Source organism: Schistocerca gregaria, chromosome 1 (assembly GCF_023897955.1).
Source record: "Schistocerca gregaria isolate iqSchGreg1 chromosome 1, iqSchGreg1.2, whole genome shotgun sequence".
NCBI classification, from domain to species: Eukaryota; Metazoa; Arthropoda; class Insecta; order Orthoptera; family Acrididae; genus Schistocerca; species Schistocerca gregaria.
In genome coordinates, this window is record NC_064920.1 from 1079622645 (window position 1) to 1079648070 (window position 25426).

The following is a 25426-nucleotide window of genomic DNA, read 5'->3' on the forward strand; positions in this document are numbered from 1 at the left end:
TGAACTTATATTCTCATAACATCAAATATTGTCGCATATACATATCTTAAACCAGTAAATATTTTCATAACAGCAAATATTATAGTATATACATATATTAAACCAATAATACAGTATCAAAACCTATTAAAAACGTGAAAGGCAGAAAAAAAATTTAGATGTGGCGAATACGCATACAGTTCATCATCAGTAACGCTACTCACTATGCTAAAAGGACACAATTGTCTGACAGCCAGTACTACTATGTTACCACTTGCTAGAAGCTTTAATTGCAGTTATGTTACTAATTGAAATTTAATTATAACAAATTGTATGAAGAACAGATGTTTTTAGTGGATCCTCAGTGTGTTATTGCCTTCGAATGGCATACTCTCATAATACACAAGTTAGAATAATTCTTTTGCGGTGAGTTCTTTTGCAATGAATCATACAGTTAGCAACGGGTTTCTGAGTAATTCTCAATTTGTCTGCACTCAGAAACTGCATATATATGTATAGGCTTGAAATGAATGCCAATATGGCTCCTCACAACTCCGTGCAGAAGGGAGATGGCATGCAAGAGATGTAGGTGGTGTTGTGGCATCTCGTTGGTCAACACTCAGACGTACATTCAGAATATCTGACATGCTAGATATTGCTCTGCACATTCGGAAAGACTCCTGAACGTGCTATTCCACATTTTGATGTCAGAAACTCGGCACGCCTAACCTTCAGGTGTACGGTCCGTGTGCCGACAGCTTAAGAGTGTAAGCAGGGAATGGCTCATCTTTTTTTTATATATCAGTGAAAAATACAACATTAAAGTGTTATTAAATTTGTTGCATAATGTTCATGTTGTGTAATTTGTAGCTACTTAAGTAGCAAAAGTCATAGATTTGCACACTGGTACACATGCACCACCACTTGGCAGTGTTGCTCTACATACTGCCTTGTCATACGTTTAGAAGGGGGTGGGGGGGGGGGGGGGAGAGGCACATCATGAGCTATGATTACCCGTGAACATGTAGAAAAGTGAGGGGAGCTGACGCTATTGCACATACAGTAGCTTATTTACTCATCATTGCTCATTGTAACAAAACTAGAGCTATGGGAGTGCAGCAGTGGCTAAGCTATATCTTATACAGAGAGAAAAGACACAGAAGAAGATAGATAGATAGACGTATATATATATATATGTGGGAACAGCAACTAGCTACCTCCCAGTTGCAGTGCTGATTGCTATACTAACGTGATGCCTTAAGGGTATACATCAGAAACTAACTTTACTTGACTTAAAATGATCACAATAAATAAAATATCAGTTGTGTTGTGACAGGGACCATCACAAGATGTATGAAAGATAATGTGAATATTTTGAGTTCTCAACACTACTCGTTTATTGTTGATGGTATACCAAAGGGGACAGAGTTTTGGACATATGCTTGACTGGACATGTAATTGATAGGTTATCCTTTTTGTATTTAGAGAAGAGTAAAGCAATATAATTGAAAAGTTATCCTTTTTGTATTTAGAGAATAGTAAAGCAATAAGTATTGCTTTCGACCCATAGTGACAAATAAAGTTGTTCAGTGGCTGGTTCATATGTGCACTTTATTATTGGTTACATGTATAATTCCTTAGGGTACTTGTCCCTATGTATGCAAGAATCACTAGGGCTAGGCATTTGAAGACAGCAGGGTTATCATCTGTCTCCACATTATTAATGTTATTAAAATGGTTTTTACTTTTTAAAAGTCAGCTGGTGTTGTCACTGTCTTTAGTTATAATATTATGAAAAGCATAGGTTGCTATATTCACCAAATAGCGGAGATGCTGAGTTGCAAATAGGCTCAACAAAAAGACTGTCAAACAATTCAGCTTTCGGCCTAAAAGTCCATCAGAATTAGACAAAACACACACACACACACACACACACACACACATACATGCACAAAAGCAACTAACACCTGCACGAGTGAGTTTGTGTGTGTGTGTGTGTGTGTGTGTGTGTGTGTGTGTGTGTGTGTGTGTTGTCTGTTTTTCACAAAGGCCTTGTTGGCCAAAAGCTTATTGCATGACAGTCTTTTTGTTGTGCCTATCTGCCTCTCAGCATCTCCATCTCCACTATATGTTGAGTAGCATCTATCCTTCTCATGATATTGTCACTTTCAGAATATTGTCATTATTCCATCTTGGATTTTCCTTTGTATTTAGCTATGCAAAGATAATATGGAAGAGGCTTGTTAACAAAAAAACTGAACAATTCTAAAACTTAGAAACTGTCTCTTAAAAATTTCTGTTCAAAAAATAAGTGAATTAGCTCGAAGTCCCCAGCACTACTGTACAGTCTATCAGTGAATCAATGCTCCAGCTAGTAGCTCTCTAGCAAGGGCCACAATGAATGGTTGGATATCACATTTAAGTTTAGCGGCCAACCAATCATTTGTAGCATTTGCCCCAAAATCGTCAGCTGAGAAAAAGGAACTTCCCATAAAATGCAGCCGGTAATTTGTGTAATGTGAGTTCACTACACTCATGGATTAAAGTATATAAAAAACTGGATTTTTGTTTCCTGCTTTTCTCACAGTAACAAGTTTATCAATTCCCCATATTAAATGTTATTACACCAGTGTGAAAGCTTAAATAAACGCGGGCACTACCTCGCGCACTCCAAAATCTCTCCAAAATTTTGAGGCTCACTCGCTTAAAATTCAAGTTAAAGTTCCTCGTTTGCAAAATGGCAAAAATTACAAGACCCAAAGAAAAATCCACTTGCTAAGGTTGGCAGTGAAATTTCAAAGTTCTGAATCATTCCCTGACAAAAGGTCTTGCATTTTCTAGTGATAAACACACAATTTTTTTGTCACAGTCAGCCACTTAAGAAAATTTTAACTCTTTCACAAAGCCGCGCATACAAGATTCACCACAATAACTGCCTCACGACTGCCAGAATCAGACTGTTCACCTCCTGGCACCACCAAAATCAGCCTGTCTGCACCAAGATGACTGCTGGGTATTTGTATTCTTGCATTGTAACATGAGTCAGAACACTTACTTTCTTTCTTCTGGATTAGTCAGACACATGCACGGTCCCGGTAGTATCGGTATCAGTGAGCGAGCTGTCTGTGTGGAATGGGGAAGGCGTGTGGGCTATCTGAGTTTGATTGAGGGCAGATTGTGATGACCCAGCACGAGCATTTCAGAAACTGCATGACTTCTTGGGTGTTTGAGGAGTGCTGTGGTGAGTGTCTTGAACATATGATGAAACCGAGATGAAATCGTGTCCAGGCATTTTGGGTTCAGGTGGCCACTACTCATCACAGATGCCGTACGTTGCAGGCTGGGCAGACTGGTAAAACAGGACAGGCGGTGAACTGTGGTGGAACTATCCAGTCTTTAATCCTGGGCAGACAGAACACTCCTAACGATGGGCCTCTGCACCCGACTGCCTGTGCATTTGCCAATGTTAACACCATGACATCGGCAACTATGATTGAAATAGGCATGTGACATGGGCACTGGACACTGGCATAGCAGCACGGCATTGCAAGGTCTGATGAATCCCAGTACCTTCTTCAACATGCCGATGGGAGGGAACAAATCTGTTATCTTCCACGGGAACAGTTTCTGACACCTGTACTGTGGGTTGTAGACAAGCTGGCAGTGGCTCCGTTATGCTATGGGGAACGTCCATCTGAGCATCCGTGGGTCCAGTGGCGTTCATGCAAGGCATCTTGATGGGCAAGGATTGTCGTAGACTGGTTTCAGACCATGTACACTGCTTCATGATGGTCATGTGACCCCAGCAGTGGCATTTTTCAACAATGTGGTGCATCATGTCACAAGGCCAGAAGTGTGATGGAGGGGCTCAAGGAACACAGTGGCGAGTTCCATTTGATGTGCTGGCACAACTCGCCAGATCTGAACCTGGTCAAATATGTTCAGGATGTGACTGTACATCACGTCAGAGCTCATCAGCCTCTCCCGCGAATTTACAGAATTAAGTGACTTGTATGTGCACATGTGATGTCAACTCCCTCCAATGACTAACCGAGGCCTCATTGTTTTTTGTGACATGACGCATTGCCACTGTAACGCATGCCGTAGATGGACATACCAGCTATTAGGTAGGTGGTCATAATGTTCTGGCTGATCATTGTATGTATAGTACATGAATTTGCATGCAAATTGTCTCACCTTTTCATTGCTGCCTTCAGTTTTTCTTTGCATCACTAGTTTTATCATAAAGTCTAATTCTGTCAGGGAAAATGTTGTTTGTTGTTTGAGATATAAACAATTAACAGTAAGCATACTCCTACTTCCCTAACTACATTTGTTTTAGAGTAATGCAGCTACTTTCAACTTGTTAATTAATTTTATGGCTAAAATTACGTATTTTCCTGTGTGGAATACACACTCCAGCCTTTATTTCAAAACTGGTAATGTTTACAAAAATTATGTTTTGATTGTTTGATAGTTGTCTGTGAGGCTTATTCGTAGACACTTCATTAATAAAAATCAGTAAAGGTGTCACCAAGTTATTAATTTTCAAAGTTTATAATGTTTGCAAAATATGTAACATAAAGTAACTTAGAAGCTCTACTTTGTACCGAGGGCATGCCTAAGCCCTCTCACTCATTGTATTTTTCCCCTGTTATTTGTGGTACTGGCTTTCCAATATCTTAATGTGTTCACTTTTTTTATTGAGATATTTTATATTCAGCATTTTAGCTGGTGCCCCTGGCCAGTCATGGTGGCCTTTTCTTCCATTCTTTGTCCCCAATGACCAGCAAGGGTGGGAAATGTCTGCCAGTCTCCAGGATTTTTCATATTTCCAGAACGACCCAATAGCTCAAGCTTAAAAGAACACTGATATCTAGCAGTGGAACTTGAATAAAGCTGGTGCCACTGTGGGCAGCTCGGCGTGGTCCCCCATGTGTCGCATTTCCATGCCTCTTTTACAGTCATACTCGTGCTTGCGCAGCTGCAACTGTTATTCAACCCACAACGAACTGTGTGGGCGCAGCCATGTCCACTCTCAAAGTATATGGACACTTTTTTTTGGGGTCTCTACTGTCACAGGCTTGTGTTGAGAAAACAGTATTTTTCTCTCAGTTGGTGTGGATGGTGCTGTGCTTATTCAGAGGAGATAAATTGTTTGCCCAACCAATTTTCCACTAGAAAAGGACAATTATATGAACTAATCTGGATGATGTAATTGATTGTCACCTAGAAGTATTTTTCTTCATGAAAATCTCTAGATTTTTGTTTCAGGACCAGGTATCAACTGATACTTTTTCTCTATTTGGGAAAAACTAGGTGCAGTAGAAAGACTGAACAAGTACCAATTAACTGTTGACAAGTTTCACAATTTAACTGTTGATTTTGAACAACCATTCAAGATGAATGAAAGTGAATGGGATAAAAAGAAAGTATCCCTGTGCCTACAGTAATGACTTTATTTCAGAAATACACTTGTAGACTGTAAGACCGTCTCACTCAGATTATGTATGCCACAGTGAAACAATGGAAAATGTTGTTTTTATTCATTGCTGGTGTTAATATCCAAAATGACGGCATCCACAATAGAAAAGGCATACTGTGTCATACAATATGCAAAAATGTCATCTGTAATCATTGTTCAAAGACTTTTGTGACCAAGTTTCCTAATGTGCCATCACACCATCACAACATTGCTAAATGGGCAATGCAATTTGAGGAGACAGGATCCATATGAAAGAAGAAAACCACAGGGTGATCATCCATCGAGAATGAAGTGGTGGAAAACATTTGTACAATTACGAAAGAAGCTTCATAAAATCCATGTCATGCCGACAAGAAAGTGAATATGTAGCAATCAAGAGTGTGGCATGTGCTATACTAGCATCTGCAGTTGAAAATTTACAGAATTCAGAAGCTGCAAGCATTAAAACCAAAATGGAGACAGTTATGCATTGATTTTCAAGCACATATGGAGAATAACAAAGCAATATTTCAATTAAGTGGCAAGGTGAGCAAGTGTAATTTGAGAATATTGGGTACACAAAACCTGCATGCTTCTCTAGAACGTATTTACAATTCCCCAGAACTTAATGTTTTCTGTGTCATAACCTGTCACAGAGACTTTGGTCCTTTCTTCTTTGAAGAATTTACCATTACAGGCATAACCTACCCTGATATGATTTCGCTTTAGTTGTTACCTCAGTTGACAGAAGAGGTATGCAACTACATTTTGCAACAGGACGGAATCTCATCACACTGACATAGCCTTGTATGTAGTCACCTCAGTGAACATCTCCCACAGCACTGGATTGGACAGATAGTGTTCATTAGATTGGCTCTTGACTGTTTTGGTCTTATTACTGACACTTTGGTTGAGTCCCTCTTGTTGAGGAGAGCTTGTGGTTCTACTTTAGAAAGTACTTTCTTGTTTACAAAGTGTCATAGTGCATAGTATTCAGTCATCATGTTGTTTAGATCCCATCATGAGGGATAATATTAAGGCATGTGGAACAGACCATGTGGACAACAAATTTCTGATGATGTTTTGTGAGTCCATGAAGATGGAGGCAAAAACTTTCAAGTTCACAAAACCTTCAATTATTGTTAGAACTACGTCAGAGGGATAACCATCACTGTGACATTTGGAAGTCATTAAAATCTCAAGTTACTAAATATCATCTCATTCCCTTGTCATTGTTAAAGAAATGATATGGTGGTGTAACCTGCTTCAGATGAAGCATTCACTACCTAGTATCAAGCCATACTCTTAGGATTGCCGGCTAAATGTGGCATCCACAGCAGGTGATGTGCATTGGTTAAGTTAGGTGTATAAGGAATCAGATATTCAATGTTTCTGCACACCAGTCACAGTTCACATGAGTAAATAAGTAATTTATCTGTTTCCCCACAAAAAATTCAGTCATTGTCTGCAACATGGTGGCCAGCTTGAAAGTTCGAGATGTTTCTCTGTGGAAAAGAGTTAATTTTGCCATTAAAAAGAAAGCGTGTGCAAATTGTAAAGACGAAATCACGATGTTAAATGAACGTGTGTCCATTCTACAATTTATAATCAGTGCTCTGAAAGTGAATATCTCAAATTTTCAGCTTGGAAAAAGTGAGCTGAATACTCGACAAGTTCTGCAAAGCATCGCACCTGCTAGTGAATAGTGGATTAAAGTCACTTACAAAAACAGCATGCAAGAACTGCAAAATCATGTAAACAGTATAAGTACCAGCGACACTATCTTTGTGCTTGAGAATCCTTTTGAAGTGCTTCCAGCTGTGGACTGTGATATCTCAATGAGCTGTGTCGAACCACATAGAATGAAAAAGGACATCAGAAACAAAGAACAACAGAGTCGCTTTCAACCACAGGAAAAAACAATTCAACCATGAGTGTAGTCGCTGACAGTGAATCAAAATTAAGTGTTCCTCAAGCTGGATTATGACCAATATGGACAAAAAAGGCAGAACAAACAGTGCCACCCCACAACATCCAAGTACCGACAGGCCTAAAAACAGTTATCATCAACCAGCAAAAAAGTGTAAAGTAAACCTATTTGCAGATAGGGTCAGAACATATCAGCCGAATTTCAGTCTCGAAGCAGCCACAAAGTAACTAGCATGGTGAAACCAGGCACAAAATTTCAGGCGACTTCTATGAACAATGACATGAAGACAGCAACAACTTTTTCATGTTCTTAGCGGGAACAAATGACGTAGCTAAAAACGAAACGAAAGACCTAGTGATCTCACTTAAAAGAAAAGCTAAATGAGCTGCGAAATTCAAACGTGATCGTCTTCTCTGTTCCACATTGATATGACTTGCCGATCTGATTGTGTGTTAATAAAGAAGCGCAAACAAACAGATCCGAAATATCTGCATGAGATTCAGAACTGTTACATTTGTGGACATAAGCTGTGTAGGAAGAAGATTCTACACATCCCGTGTCCAACATCTCAACAGACTAGGGGAGGACTTAGTTATAAAACGAATCCAAGAAATAGTGACCAGCAAATTGAATGTGCAGCATTGTGCTACAGTGGCCATCCCTTTGAAGGACAAAAATAATGAACACTTAGGAGACGCAGCCATGAAATGCCAGGTTAGTAAAACAATATATCGGCAGGACAAGAGCGATGTTTTTTTAAGACAGTAAAGCCTGCCAGCAGCGCAACACCAGATGCAAGAGTATGTGTTTCATACGTGCCTCAAGCAGACATCTGTCCACACAAGTATAATTTATGACTTTTGCATTATAATGTTCAGGGTTTAGGAAACAAAATAGATGCTTTTGAATCATATATCACAGGACCATCTCCACATGTAGTAATAGTCACAGAATACCAGAAAACAGTGAACAACATTCAATATTGAAAAGAAACTTGGATACTCACAACTATGAAACAAGGCATATGTCAAAGTAGTTGCTTTTAATAACTTGCTACAAAATGAAGTTAAGATATTGACAGTGGATATTTTTAAAAAGCCAGTGAAGCAGTGGCTTATCCAAAAATGCCCTTACAACTTGAATTTATCATGAATTACAATGTGATAAGAAATAATGTAAACTAAACAATTGTAATTGCAAAAACTATATACAGTTGAAAATGCACATGCATGTAAAATTACATGTTATGAGCAATGAATTGAGCCAAAGGAGCAGTATTTCTAAAAATAACAAAAATCTATAGAATGCCTCGGATGTCCAAGGTGAATGTCATCATCCACTTCAGTGGAACAGCTCACTGTGTGGGTAAATTATGAAGCAGTCAAAGCTGTCTACCACTTTACAGCAGGGAATTTTGTTGGGTATTGAATTCCAAAATGAACAGTTGATATGTACACCCATTCTAATTTAGTTACTTTCATGTTCCATGACACTGGACTCGCATTTGGGAGGACGACGGTTCAATCCCGTCTTCGGCCATCCTGATTTAGGTTTTCCGTGATTTCCCTAAATCACTTCAGGCAAATGCCGGGATGGTTCCTTTGAAAGGGCATGGCCGATTTCCTTCCCCATCCTTCCCTCACCCGAGCTTGCGCACCGTCTCTAATGACCTCGTTGTCGACGGGATGTTAAACACTCATCTCCTCCTCCTCCATGTTCCTTGGATCATTTTGCATGATAAATGGTTATGATGTGGAATGAGTCATTTTACATTAAAATCACAAATTAATTTGTACATATTCCATGGTACATTCTGAGCATTTCTAAGTTAGTTAGACATTTTATATCACTGAATGAGTGATCAAATTGTGCACTCCTTTTTGCTAAAGAGACCTTTGATGTGGAGTAATGAGTGTCATTTTTCCATCTGTAGTGGATTATTTATAACCAACATCACGACAGAATAAATATATTGTGAAGCTGTAGTGAGAATGCCCAACTCCTTCAACAGATGTTTACAAGATGATTGTGGATGAGCACCACATATTATCCATATGGGACATTTTTGAGCAACGAAGACTTTCTTTCTTAAAGATGAGTTACCGATGAACACTATTCCATACGACATTATTGAATGGAAATATGCAAAATATGTCATCATATTGATTTGCCTTCCCCAAGATTTGCAATGATTCTAAGTGCAAAAAGGACTGAACTATGTTTTTAGGAGTTCCAAAATGTGTTTCTTTCAGTTTAAATTCTCATTGATAAGCACAACTAAAAATTTTGAACTTTCCACCCTATTTATTATTTCCTCACTATGTATTACATTTACCACTGGTGTAGCACACCAAGATGTGCAGAACTGAATATGTTGTGTCTTTTTAAAATTGACGGAGAGACCATTCGCAGAAAACCAGTCAATGATAATTTTAAAAACTTTGTTTGCCATTTATTCTGTTTCTGTATGTATATTAGGATGTCTACAATACTAGTGCCATCTGCAAAAAGAACCAATTCTGCTTCTTGTATGTTGGACAGAGATTGTTCACATACACTCCTGGAAATGGAAAAAAGAACACATTGACACCGGTGTGTCAGACCCACCATACTTGCTCCGGACACTGCGAGAGGGCTGTACAAGCAATGATCACACGCACGGCACAGCGGACACACCAGGAACCGCGGTGTTGGCCGTCGAATGGCGCTAGCTGCGCAGCATTTGTGAACCGCCGCCGTTAGTGTCAGCCAGTTTGCCGTGGCATACGGAGCTCCATCGCAGTCTTTAACAGTGGTAGCATGCCGCGACAGCGTTGACGGACTTTGAGCGAGGGCGTATAGTGGGCATGCGGGAGGCCGGGTGGACGTACCGCCGAATTGCTCAACACGTGGGGCGTGAGGTCTCCACAGTACATCGATGTTGTCGCCAGTGGTCGGCGGAAGGTGCACGTGCCCGTCGACCTGGGACCGGACCGTAGCGACGCACGGATGCACGCCAAGGCCGTAGGATCCTACGCAGTGCCGTAGGGGACCGCACCGCTACTTCCCAGCAAATTAGGGACACTGTTGCTCCTGGGGTATCGGCGAGGACCATTCGCAACCGTCTCCATGAAGCTGGGATACGGTCCCGCACACCATTAGGCCGTCTTCCGCTCACACCCCAACATCGTGCAGCCCACCTCCAGTGGTGTCGCGACAGGCGTGAATGGAGGGACGAATGGAGACGTCTCGTCTTCAGCGATGAGATTCGCTTCTGCCTTGGTGCCACTGATGGTCGTATGCGTGTTTGGCGCCGTGCAGGTGAGCGCCACAATCAGGACTGCATACGACCGAGGCACACATGGCCAACACCTGGCATCATGGTGTGGGGAGCGATCTCCTACACTAGCCATACACCTCTGGTGATCGTCGAGGGGAGAGTGAATAGTGCACGGTACATCCAAACCGTCATCGAACCCATCGTCTACCATTCCTAGACCGGCAAGGGAACTTGCTGTTCCAACAGGACAATGCACGTCCGCATGTATCCCGTGCCACCCAACGTGCTCTAGAAGGTGTAAGTCAACTACCCTGGCCAGCAAGATCTCCGGATCTGTCCCCCATTGAGCATGTTTGGGACTGGATGAAGCGTCGTCTCACGCGGTCTGCACGTCCAGCACGAACGCTGGTCCAACTGAGGCGCCAGGTGGAAATGGCATGGCAAGCTGTTCCACAGGACTACATCCAGCAACTCTACGATCATCTCCATGGGAGAATAACAGCCTGCATTGCTGCAAAAGGTGGATATACACTGTACTAGTGCCGACATTGTGCATGCTCTGTTGCCTGTGTCTATGTGCCTGTGGTTCTGCCAGTGTGATCATGTAATGTATCTGACCCCAGGAATGTGTCAATAACGTTTCCCCTTCCTGGGACAATGAATTCACGGTGTTCTTATTTCAATTTCCAGGAGTGTATATGAAGAATAATACTGGACCTAAGATTGGGCCTTGGAGAACCTCATGCATGATTTCTCCACAGTGAGAATTGTGTCCCCAGATTATATTGGTTGAATTACTAAGTACAACATTTTGCATTCTTTTGGTTAGATGTGACATTATCCATTTGTTGGCTGTAGCATCAGTACCATAAAACTTTAATTAGGAGAATAAATATTGGCGCATTGTTGCAAAAATCTTGAATTTGCTGGACAGTATTAAAACTGCAGGCTGCTGATTAACAATACCTAGTCTTGTGGTGCAACATATCACTTTGGTGAAATGATGTGTTGAACAAGCACTTTTCGAACTGATGAATGATGATTACCACTACAAAAAGTTTATTTTTGTAATAAATTAGATAATCTACTGTATGAATGTATGTTTTGCCTATGCACATGTATTGCGAAGTGGATGGACACATTGTACCTGCAAGCCAGAATGACAATAAACATCATACCACTTAATGGATTCTGAAACAAGTCATATCCAGTTCAAATTACCAGTTTGTTCTGTGTGAATTCAACCATTCATAATAGCATTTCAGTGTCGGTACCTGGCATAAGAATTTTCGTATTCATTAACTTATTTGCTTTTAATTCATTATAAATTTTCATTCGTATACAATTTCTTGTCGTGTGTGAACAAAATACTTTTGTGGATCTTGAACCGTGGTGTGACTCAGTGTTTTTCACATTAACAAACACTGCTAGAGGTGGTAGAAGTAGTAAGTGACAGATAAAAATCCTCGCACTGACCAGGAATATGACCCCAGACCTTCAGACATCTAGTGTGACACTTTTACCACTGGGCCACTTTCCTGGGCTGTCACATTCATCCATATATGATGCACATCTGCTTCTGGAAGAATAGGATGTATTGATGAGATAATCTGCTTTGCTGTGGAGCTTGAAAAGCTTGCAAATGGGTGGAAAAGCACAGTCAGTACTCAAAGCACTATCTTTGCCTCCAAATTTTCCATGTCTTAACCCATCTATTGGGCCATATCAGTTTCTGTGTTCATTGTGTGAATATTGTGTCTTGCACTTTTTAATAGATACTGAAACCATGCAAACAGAATGCCTCTGGATATTGTTAGAGACCTTTTCAGCAACCGAGTCAATTCCAGCTCCTTTAACCACTGATGTCCTGTGGATGTTAGTTACTCTGAATATCTACAGAGGATAATAATTATGAAACTTGATACAAAATTGCACTTGAAACTGAAAACAAACTTTGGAAGAAAGATGGCATTCCGGTGAAATCATGTTGAGTAAATAGAAAAAAAATGTTATTTGAAGAAGACTGTAGAATGTTTCTGTTGTTCATAAAAATATCTCTTGCAGGGACCTGGAGACAGTTAAGTGAGACTAGAGCATGAACAGATGTATATAGTCTACATTTTTTCTGTTTGATTGATATGCAAATGGAATAGAGTAGAAAGTCACGAATAATAGTATGAAGCACCCACAGCTGTGCACTGCCAGTGCCTTGAGTAGTATGTATGTAGATCCTAAACGGAAGTGATGGCCAGAATGCTTTTCATCTGCAACTGCGTTTAGATTGAAAATTCCTCCTTTGCGCTTAACCAATGAAGGACAGTGTAACAAATTGATGAGATATGAAAAAACAGTTAACAGTCAAATTGACAGCTTTTAATATTGTTCAGAGTTTGTTCTTTGCTGTCCACCATTTCTGGGACTATATAGTGCAGAGCTAACGTCTGATAGGTAGATCTATTGCTTGATGTCGGGAAACCAGAAATTTATTCAAGAGTTTCTCAATACTTCTTCAGTGTTAATGTGCCAAATAAGTCAGAACATATAATGATGAGATATTTTCGGAATAGGGGAAAATTTCTTCAGCACTAAGATGTAGCTCGTAAAAATGTTTTCACTTTGTATTGTATTTTATGTTCTTAGAAACTTTTCTTAAAATGTACTGAAACTGTCTTATTGCTGCAGATGACTACAGGTGGAACTGAATCTATATTGATGGCATGCAAAGCATATCGTGACTACGCAAAATTTGAGAGGGGTATCAAACATCCAGAGATTGTTTTGCCAAAAACAGCCCATCCAGCATTTGACAAGGCTGCATTGTATTTCGGCATGAGAATCAAACATGTTCCTGTTGATCCTGTCACCACCAAAGTCAATATAAGGGCAATGAAGAATTCTATCAGTAAAAATACATGCATGGTATGTTACCCTCTGTAATTGCTCATTTCTGTTTCATTACATTCACTTTTTATTTTTTGTTTTAGCTAATTGGAACAATAAAATATGTGAGCATTTTCAGAATAAAGTTTTATTACTCATTGTTAAGGTTATGCTACCTGAAAGTGAAATGTTGAAAGTGAGTTGTGTTTACAGCTAGTTGGATCAGTGCCAAACTTCCCCTATGGAACTATGGATGACATTGAGGCTATAGCAGAACTAGGAAGGAGGTACAACATACCTGTACATGTAGACGCCTGCTTAGGAGGTTTTGTCATTGTCTTCATGCAAAAGGCAGGCTACAAATTACCACCATTTGATTTTTCTGTTCCTGGAGTTACAAGTATATCAGCAGATACACACAAGGTGAGTGTAATCAGTAAGTTGCTACCTTATATCCTCTTGAAGACAGACAAAGCAGTGTTTGAACTGGGAAACGGAAGTACTACAGTTAAGTGTGGGATTCATTTAGGATCATATTTATGGGCACAAATGGCACCATACAAAAGACCCAAGACTGATGTGCAGTATGTTATTGAGGATGCCATTTATTTAACCCCTTAAACAGTGGGCAATACTCGCAATGTATTCTTACATTCGGTAAGATCCATATGCCCTCCTGGTTGTGCCAAACAGTGAGCCACTGTGCGAACTCTGCCAGTTTAGGCGAGGTGTGGGCTTGGCAAATGTGAATACATGGAAGAAGCCTGGAGATACTGGAAGGTGCCAGATAGATTATATAATGGTAAGACAGAGATTTAGGACCGGGTTTTAAATTGTAAGACATTTCCAGGGGCAGATGTGGACTCTGATCACAATGTATTGGTTATGAACTGTAGATTAAAACTGAAGAAACTGCAAAAGGGTGGGAATTTAATGAGATGGGACCGGGATAAACTGACAGAACCAGAATTAGTAGAGAGTTTCAGGGACAGCATAAGGGAACGATTCACAAGAATGGGGGAAAGAAATACAGTAGAAGAAGAATGGGTAGCTTTGAGAGATGAAATAGTGAAGGCAGCAGAGGATCAAGTAGATAAAAAGACCAGGACTAATAGAAATCCTTGGGTGACAGAAGAGGTATTGAATTTAATTGATGAAAGGAGAAAATACAAAAATACAGTAAGCAGGCAAAAAGGAATACAAACATATCAAAAACGAGATAGACGGGAAGTGCAGAATGGCAAAGCAGGGTTGGCTCAAGGACACTTGGGGTAAGATAGATACTACCTACAGGAAAATTAGAGAGACCTCCGGAGAAAAGAGAACCACATGCATGAATATCAAGAGTTCAGATGGAAACCCAGTTCTAAGCAAAGAAGGGAAAACAGAAAGGTGGGAGTATATAGAGGGCCTATACATATGTTGAAACAAGGCCCCGGGAATAGACATCATTTCATTAGAATTACTGACAGCCTTGGGAGAGCCAGCCCTGACAACACTCTACCATCTGGTGAGCAAGATGTATGAGACAGGTGAAATACCCTGAGACTTCCAGAGGAATGTAATAATTCCAATCCAGAAAGCAGGTGATGACAGATGTGGAAATTACCGAACTATCGGTTTAATAAGCCACGACTGCAAGATACTAACACGAATTCTTTACAGACGAATGGAAAAACTGGTAGAAGCTGACCTTGGGGAAGATCAGTTTGGATTCCGTAGAAATGTTGGAACACGTGAGGCAATACTGACCCTGCGATTTATCTTAGAAAATAGATTAAGGAAAGGCAAACCTACATTTCTAGCATTTGTGGACTTAGAGAAAGCTTTTGGCAATGTTGACCGGAATACTCTCTTTCAAATTCTGAAGGTGGCAGGGGTACAACACAGGGAGCAAAAGGCTATTTACAATTTGTATAGAAAGCAGATGGCAGTTATCAGAGTCGAGGGACATGAAAGGGAAGCAGTGGTTGGGAAGGGAGTGAGACAAGGTTGTAGCCCCTCCCTGATGTTATTCAATCTGTATATCGAGGAAGCAGTAAAGGAAACAAAAGAAAAATTTGGAGCAGGTATTAAATTCCATGGAGAAGAAATAAAAACTTTGAGGTTTGCCGATGACATTGTAATTCTGTCGGAGACAGCAGAGGACCTAGAAGAGCAGCTGAACAGAATGGACAATATGTTGAAAGGAGGATACAAGATGAACATCAACAAAAGCAAAACAAGGATATTGGAATGTAGTCGAATTAAGTCAGGTGATGCTGAGGGAATTAGATTAGGAAATGAAATGCTGAAAGTAGTAAATAAGTTTTGCTATTTGGGGAGCAAAATAACTGATGATGGTCGAAGTAGAGAGAATATAAAATGTAGACTGGCAATGGCAAGGAAAGCGTTTCTGAAGAAGAGAAATTTGTTAACATCGAGTATAGATGTAAGTGTCAGGAAGTCATTTCTGAAAGTATTTGTATGGAGTGTAGCCATGTATGGAAGTGAAACGTGGACGATAAATAGTTTAGACAATAAGAGAATAGAAGCTTTTGAAATGTGGTGCTACAGAAAAATGCTGAATATTAGGTGGGTAGATCACATAACTAATGAGGAAGTATTGAATAGGATTGGGGAGAAGAGAAGTTTGTGGCACAACTTGACCAGAAGAAGGATCGGTTGGTAGGACATGTTCTGAGGCATCAAGGAATCACCAATTTGGAATTGGAGAGCAGCGTGGAGGGTAAAAATCGTAGAGGGAGACCAAGAGATGAATACACTAAGCAGATTCAGAAGGATGTTGGTTGCAGTAGGTACTGGGAGATGAGGAAGCTTGCACAGGATAGAGTAGCATGGAGAGCTGCATCAAACCAGTCTCAGGACTAAAGACCGCAACAACAACAACAACAACAACAACAACAACAACAGTAATAGCAATAATAGCAATAAAAGTGACGATAATCATAGTGCCAGGTATAAGAAGGATGTATACGAAATAGATATTTACCATACAGTGAGTTCTGGGGGAATGAAATATAAGGAGACTGCATCAGCTAAGAAAATTGGAAAATGAGGAAGATTAGGTCAGACAGGGGGATAACGAGCGCATACAGGGACGATGGTAGTCTTATTGTTGCTTTAGGAGATATGTCATTAACTGTCTTTTGAAGCTGGGGATGTCATTTTGTTCTCTAACATAATGCGTGAGGTTGTTCCATTGTCAGGGTCGTGCTACTGTGAAGGGGTCAGAGAAACTCCTTGAATGATGGAATGGGGCAAAAAGGGGGGGGGGGGGGGGGTAGGAGCAGATGTTTCTTCCATGTTGTTGGGACAACAGGAGTAAGGTCGAGACGAGATATTAAGCAGTGTTCATTTATAAGACAATAGAGATGACAGAGCATATTGAAATCTCCTCACTTGTCTGTGTGCAGACTGGGTAGCTATGAATATGATGGTGAAACGTGATCAAAGAGAATTGAACAGCACAGATATAAGAAACACAAGTATTCATACCCAGCTCCAAGTACCACGAACTTTCCTGAGAAGGAAAAAATCATTGTCGTCAATAATGACGGGAAGTATAAGTGTTTGTAGAAGATTCTTTTTCATGTCAACAGAGAAGAGTGAGGGCATGGAGAGAGGCTGATGACCTCTTGCACGCTGCAGTTATCTGCTCAGTCCAATTTAGATCTTCATTTACAAGGTGTACAACTTTGCTTCCACAATTTTTTCCCCAACATTTGAGGCTTTAATGAAACAAATTGGTTACACATGTATCATTCAAAGTATTTTCCATTGCTGGCCACTACTTCCTCCCATCTTTTGGGCAGTGTACAAATCCCGCGTCAAAAAACTTGTTCATCTTTTGAAGCGATCCACAAATCGATCCAATTTGTGACATCTTCATGAGATCGGAAGTGTTGGTCAGCCAGGCCACGCACCATTGATCTAAACAGGTGGTAGTCAGAGGGGGAATGCTGGAGAATACGGTGGGTGGGGTAGGATTTCCCATTTTAACATTTCCAAGTATGTTTTTACCTCTTTTGCAAAGTGGGGTCGAATGTGTCGTGCTGCAAAATCACTTTATTGTGCTTCTCACTGTATTGTGGCTGTTTGTCTTTTAATGCTCTGCTCATACGCATTAATTGTGTTCAATAACGAGTACTGTGATTGTTTCACTTGGTTTTAACATCTCATAGTACATGACGCTGAGCTGGTGCCACCAAATGCAGAGCATGATCTTGGAGACATGAATATTCGGTTTGGCCATTGATGTGGAAGCATGGCCAGGATATCCTCATGATTTTTTGTGTCTAGGGTAATCGTAATGAACCCATTTTTGAACCCCGGTCACAATGTAATGCAGAAATCCCTTCCGTTTTTGACTCTAAAGCAAGTGTTCACAAACACCGTTCAACGTCTCTTGGTTTCAGCTCACATGGGACTCAAGTTCCTTCTTTCTGTATCATGCCCATAACCTTGAGACATTTTGAAATGGCTTTGCTGTGTCACTCCCACTAATCATGCCCATTCTTCTTGAGTCTGACACGAGTCTTCACTCAGCAATGTCTCCAATTCTGCATCTTCGAAAACATTCTCTCTTCCAGTACTGTGCCGGTCTGTGACGTTAAAATCACCATTCTTGAAGTGAACTCACAACACATTCTTTCACATACAAGGTGAGGAGTTTCAATACGCTGTGTTGTCTTATAAATGAACACTGTGCTTCATATCTCCTCTCGACCTTACTCCTGTTGTCTCAACAACATGGAAGAAACATCTGCTCCTACCCCCCTTTCTGTCCCATTCCATCATTCAAGGACTTTCTCCTAGCCCTTCTCAGTAGCAGGAACCTGGCTATGGAACAACCTCACACATTATGTTAGAGAACAAAATGACATCCCCAGCTTCAAAAGACAGTTAATGACTTATTTCCTAAAGCAACAGTAAGATTACCATTGTACTTGCATGTGCTCGTTGTCCATGTACATCCCCCTGGCTGACCTAATCTTCCCTATTTTCCAATTTTCTTAGCTGATGCAGTCTCCTTAAATTCCCTTTCCCCAGAACTCATTCTATGGTAAACGTCTATTTTGTATGCATCTTTCTTATACCTGTCACTTTTATTGTTATTATTGCTATTACTGTTAATATTACAATTACCACTATTATTGGCAACAGCAGCAGTAATGCGAGTACTGCCATTATTATTTTTACTTGTTCACTGTCAGCCATCTCTGCTATATGGTGAGTAGCAACTTTCCTTTCCATAATATTGCTATAGTATTTGTGTCATTTTCTTTTGGAGTTTCTTTTACTGGATTAATAATTATGCTTGTATGACCAGCAAACAGTGTTAGTTTAGCTTCTTGTTTCAGATAAGAAGGGAGATCATTCACATATATCAAGAACAGAAGGTGACCCGTTGTCGAACTTTGTGGAACACCCCAGTTGGGTGAAGTGGCAAACTTTCTTCAATCATTAAACCATATAAAGAAACTTTCTGAATCCTGTTCTGTTGATGTGACTTGAACCATCCATGTGCTGTTCTATTTATACCATAGAATTGTAATTTCTGGAGCATAATGTCATGGTTCACACAATCAAACGCTTTGGAAAAGTCAGAGAAAATTCCTATTGGCGACATCTTACTATTTAAAGATTCTATATGTGGGCAGTGAAATTGTATATTGCTGTCTCTGTGGAACAGCAGTTTTGGAATCCAAACGGTGGTTTACTGAGTATCCCATTACTGTTGAGGTGGCTGACCACTCTTGAGTATGTTACTTTCTCGATGATTTTTGAAAATGCTGAAAGCATGGATACTGGCCGGTAATTATTGACATCTATGGTGTCCCCTATTTGGTAGAGAGGCTCGCCAATGGCATATTTTAACCTGTCTGGGAAAATATCTTGAGTTAGTGATGCATTACATATGTAACTCAGAACATTGGCTGTAACTGTTCAACATTGTTTTAATATCTTGTTAGAGATATCATCTACTCCGACAGAACGCCCCCCCCCCCCCCCCCCCAATATTTAATGATTTTTTTTTATTTCACAAGAGGTTGTCTGGTGAAATTAATCTGACTGAGGTTTCTCAAAACTGACTCTTCCATGTACTGCTTGGCTTTTTATTTTGGACTGTGGTCATCAATTTTTTCACCTCCACTTAAGAAATTGTCGTTAAATATATTAGCCACTTGGGTACTGTTGGTTAAGATTGTCTCATCCTCTTTAATAAATAATACTACCTACTGCAGTGGTTACTTCTTCTGTCTCCCTTCTAACAGCATTCCATGTTGATTTGATTTTGTTGCCCAAGTTGTTAGTTTCATCTCTAATATACATATTTCTTGATTTTCTGACAACTTTTTTCGGTAAGTTACAATAATTTTATAGTGTAAAATTACTTTTGGGTCTTTACTAATTACTATTGTCTCATACAGTTTTCTTTTTCTTTCTAAAGACACTTTATACCTGTGTTAGTCTAACATTTATTCGAAAACTGGTGTTACATATAGTATTTTTTTGTGCAAAAATGTTCAAAAGGGGGATATAAATTTATCAAGAAATGTGTTGCATTTATCATTAGCATTTTGTTCATTATATGCATCTCCTCTATTAATATTTCTTAAACTTTCTCTGATGTGCTCTATAGATACAAGGTTGAGCAACCTTAACACTTTTATGTAATGGTTTCTGAACTGTACGCCCTGATTGGTTTTGTAAGTTAATCAACTGTGCATCATGGTCTGATAATGCAATTATCACAGGGAAAGTATGTGTTAGTTTTACGTCCCATTGCCATACAAATATATTATCTATTTGAGTACTATTGTCTTGAGCTATATGCGTAGGTAAATTGATCACTGATTCTAAGTTGTATGTCATTAATAACACTTCTAGTTCACTTTTCCTATCAGAATTGCTTAGAAAGTTTACATTGAAATCACCTCAGATTAATAACGTCTTCTTTTTGTCTGACATAGGGAGTAAAATGTTTTTTTGAATAGCTCCCAATCTAATAATGGGGACTTGTACACTTTATCAACACTACATTATCTAGCTGTAGTTCACTTGAACAAACTTAAAAGTGTTGATTGACACAAAATTTGCTTACTTCTTCAGTTTTGTATGTATGTCCTTGTTTTGTGTAAATGGCAACTACTGCTTTATCCATGCCAGATCTGCAAGTGTAAGAATCTAAATTATAATCATTTATACTGACACCTTCCATCCCCACAGCTACATGGTATTCAGACAGACAAAGTATATCAACCTCATTTTTATTTTTGACATCATCTAAACACACTAATAACTCATCTACTTTATATTTTATTCTCCTGATATTTTGATGAAGTAAGTTGATACTGTCCTTAGCTTTATCCGTATTTACTGTACATGAAGCTTCTTTTATTCTAGTTTTTCTGATTGTTGTCTGTCTGGACCTTGGCTTTAATGTAAAAAAAAGCCTGTTTGCCTGGTTCCATTAACCACAGGGATCATTCCTTGTGTGACTGTGGCCCCTTAGAGTATCTGCTAATAGAGAATCTAACTTATTTTCCCCCTTCCTATTGAGGTGCAGGCCATGTGTAGTCTATCCCCACCTGCCAATAGCATCAACTGGAACAATACTTCTGTGAGATTTTGTCGGTGTCTGGAGCATCCTGTTCAGCTCAGTGTTAACATGCTTTACACCAGTGTTTACCCAGTGCTGATCATGACGCTGAAAGACCTCCACAAACTCCACATTTGTGTGGCAAGTTTCTGCTTCTATTTTGTCCATGTCACTCCTAATACTATATCTTGGATTCACACCCAGGCTGTTTCCTGTTGGACTTGAAGTCGGGAGGACGATGGTTCAAACCCATGTCCGGCCACCCTGATTTAGGTTTTCCGCGATTTCCCTAAATCAGTTCAGGCAATTGCCAGGTTGGTTCTTTTGAAGGAGCATGGTCAACTTCCTTCCCCATCCTTCCCTAATCTGATGGGACCAATGACCTCGCTGTGTGGTCCACTCCCCCAAATTCAACCAACATGATCTTCCTTCTCGAAGTCCCTGTGTAGCTGATCTAAGTTTTCTCTCGATGGAGCCACTGTGTTGTTTATGTGGGTTCCTGGTCGCATTAGTCTGATGGGAAATGAGGCTGCTGATGCTGCTGCCAAGGCTGCAGCTCTGGAACCTTAGCCCACTAGTTCTTCCATTCCATCTGATGACATCTGTGTTGCTGTGTGTCAGCAGGTAATATCACTTTGGCATCACCACTGGTCCTCCCTTCATGCGAACAAGCTCTGGGAAATTAAATCATTTCCAGCAGCTTGGATGACCACCTCTGGGCCCTCTTGCCATGAGGAGATCATTTTAGAAAGGTTGTGTATTCGGCACTGTCTTTTAGCCAGCACCATTTGTTAAGTGCCCCACCACTTTGTGCTCATTGCCCTCAGCCTTTGATGGTTTGGTGTTTCCTGACAGAACGCCCTTTCTTTAACCATTTAAGTTCCAATTTACGTTTGCCGTCTGAGTTATTAGCCGTTTTAGCGAGCAACGCGAGGGCTGTCGACAGCATTTTATGTTTTATCCATCGTAGCAATATGGCGAACGACATTTAATCTTTGGTTCAGGGCCTCTGTTTCTCTATGGCATATTGTATGGATATTCCTCCAAGTACCTGTTTTTAGATGTATTTCCTTCCGTTGATTGGGCTAGACATGTAGTCGCTTTTAACTCCTTTTTTTGTCTTCATGTTTTACAGTTCTGACATGGGTGCGTGTGGCCTTTGTTTTTGCATCCTAAAACAAAACAAATGAACATTACATTACTATATGAGTGTTCCTTCCACTACCACCACCTATGATTTATCATTACGTGCTTTTATTTCTTCATGTTTTTTCCATCTTTGGTACTATTCTTGAACCTGTGAAAATATTTTCACATTCTGACATTGTCGGTTCTTGTGTGTTTGTGTGCTATCAAATCCAGTCGCTACCCAGAAGGATCTGGTGTTGTCTACTGAGTCTGAAGATGGCTGTTTGATCGAAACTGTTCATCTGTAAACATAATTGTGATGTGTTGGAAAATCAATAAAAGAAGTTGGCCACTGTTAGCAGTTTGTGATATGTTATCATTTTTCTTTTTTTGGTCTTCTCCAGAAGAATATTATTTGTCCCAAAGGATTTTTAATGTTGCTGCCTGCTAAATTTGTTTGATTTTTAATCTATCTGTGAAAATTCACAACTTTATTTTAGTGGCTGTAATTTTACTTTTCTGTTTTGACAACTTCAGAAATTTGCGTCTAAGTAATAGCTGTGATACTGAGGCCAAGTCAGTCTGTTGCAACTTTTGTTGTTGTTGTTGTTGTTGGTGGTGGTGGTGGTTGGGGGGGGGGGGGGGGAGAGGGGGTTGCAAGTCCCAAAATGTGGTGGCAAAGTGAGTAAAACTATGTGGGGTTAGGCGGAAGTAGAGACAAGCCAGTGGTGTGCTGAAGTTTGAAGTTAGTTCATTGAAGTATGTACAGATCAGTCAGTTGAGAGAGCGCCACCTATAAAATACATTTGAATTTGCTTCTGCCACAAGTACAGTGCATAGACTACTGATTGTCTTCATCACACTATTTGCTTGATTTGCTTGTTACTCTCAATGGTGTAGTGGGTAGAAAGAAAAAGACTTCATTTATCATACTATTTTTCCATAATTTATTAGATTTTTTCCACTTGATTAATTGTGTTATAGTCTCTTCTGCAAAAAAAGCAATTCTAGCATTAACTTTTCCCTACATAGTTTAATAATTGAATGCTGATTAACTTTAAGTTCAGTAAAATCCTCTGGAGTGTGTGTGACTGTCAAGCTGTATTAGAACCATCATTTCACATGGAGCCTTATTCAGAAGTATATAATTTGTGGTAACTTTTGATCATAGAAACCAGAGGCTTAAATAAATTTGTGAGTAATAATTTTACTTTTATTTTTAGTATGGATTTGCACCAAAGGGATCATCAGTTGTTCTATATGCTGAACCAAAGTACCGCCACCATCAGTTCACTGTTACCACTGATTGGCCAGGTGGTGTATACGGGTCTCCGTGTGTAAGTGGCTCCAGGGCAGGAGGTGTGTACACTACATCTATGATAAAAGCATGTGTCTTAATAAGGAGTTCATGGTATTTGTGAATGTACTGCAGCACCTCTGCAAGTCCTATGCAGGCACATGTTATCAACATGCATGCATATCTTACTACCTAGAGGTGTCAGAAAATGTTTATATCCTAGGTTTTACTTATTTTAATATGCATAATATTTTAGGTTGTCTTGACATGTTTCCTATGAAAAGATGATGTATAAATTTAACATAACTGACTTTCATATTTTACTCTTGTAGGTATTATAGCAGCTTGCTGGGCTACAATGATGTACTTTGGCTTAGATGGTTATGTTGAGGCAACAAAAAAAATTGTATCCACAACAAAGAAGATTGAGGAAGGGTAAGTGGAAACAGTTAATTTCTGCCATGTTTATTGTGGGCTGGAACCTGAAACAATAATTTTGTGTTACAGATTGCGTAAAATGAAAGGGATATTTGTTTTTGGAACTGCTGACACATCAGTGGTAGCAATTGGCTCCAATGATTTTCATATTTATAGACTGTCAGATGCAATTACTAAACGTGGTTGGAATATTAATGCACTCCAGTTTCCGCCTGGGTAAGTTCCTGGCAATTTCAGTTGCTATTCATGTGATTAGTCCATTTCTCTTATGGAAAAGTTGCTTATGCATGCTGGAAGATTATTTATCCTGATGATTAGATGTTACTATTTTTTAGCAGCTTCCTTTTGTTTACTTGCAGCCAGTAGTTCCTGAAAAGGGATGGCATGTGACAGCTGTTGACACAAAGACTGCCCAAATATAGTACTTGTTGCACTTCTCCTTCATAAACCTTCAGAAGAGAATTTGATTCCCCTAAATGTCACAGTACTTACTGTGAGATAGGGATAACACAATGTTGGCACAATTTTAATTCTGTCACATGCTTCAGGATAATTTTCGTTCTGTCAGATGTTTCCAATTGCATTTTTCTGTATCAGAGTATGTGCTTCAAATTGTCTGTCAGTGTATAATTTGCAGCAGTTGTTGGAAGCTAAAGAAAGAATATTTTCCTTTGTTTCGTAGTTAAATTTATACACAAATTTTATTCCACATGTTTTGTTCCGTAAATATGTTTCTTTTTCTTTTTTTTCTGCAGACAAGCAACCAGTGCTCATATTTGAAAGTCCCTTGTAAATTTCACCATCTGAAACAAGGCACTTTGATAGTGGTAGTGGCAGAAGGTCTCCCTCAGTAGATGAGGTTACTAACTCAATCTTGTGACAGCTGGTTCAAATATTGCTGTTCGAATGTGTGTTCATCACTAGTATGTAGCTGATAAGAGGACAAAAGCTGTGGCAAGTTTCTGGACAACAGACTGTGTACCAGTGCCAAAGGTTAAAATCAAAACCTTTTTTGCAGTGTTTTCATGTGAAAGTTCTCAGTCCTCCTTATAGAGTTTTCTTCAAAAGGGATGGACCACTTGCAACCACTGGGGTTCACCTTCATTCCATTATTTTATCCTGCACTAAAATAAACATGCATTCACAGTCGAATACTGCGAAAAGGCTCACCACACCACCCATGTGACACAGATATATTCTTGAAAAATTCAGGATGAAATAATGACAGTATTATGAAAAGGATAGATTACAACTTCTGGTGGCCATTCACTGTGATACATATTACCGATGTACGATAAGTGGAATATCTGTGTCTTGACCACTACTGACTTTAGTCTAGTCTTAGCTTCCAAGAATAACAGAGATGTCCCTTTTACTGTGTAAATATTCCTGTAATGAAGCATTATTATCATTCTGTAGCGTGTCGTACCACTATTATATTGTAC

At 39.7% G+C, this 25426-nt stretch overlaps 1 protein-coding gene across 3 annotated transcripts in view; it reads left to right on the top strand.

The window, feature by feature from the left end:
* Positions 1-25426, top strand: part of LOC126281858 (sphingosine-1-phosphate lyase) — a 69301-nt gene that overhangs the window by 18329 nt on the left and 25546 nt on the right. For all 3 annotated transcript variants that reach the window (XM_049981123.1, XM_049981132.1, XM_049981141.1), the window contains exons 4-8: positions 13315-13551; positions 13726-13935; positions 23470-23605; positions 23876-23978; positions 24051-24197. In XM_049981123.1, the coding sequence (XP_049837080.1) occupies positions 13315-13551; positions 13726-13935; positions 23470-23605; positions 23876-23978; positions 24051-24197 (833 nt within the window). The remainder of the gene's footprint in view (positions 1-13314; positions 13552-13725; positions 13936-23469; positions 23606-23875; positions 23979-24050; positions 24198-25426) is intronic.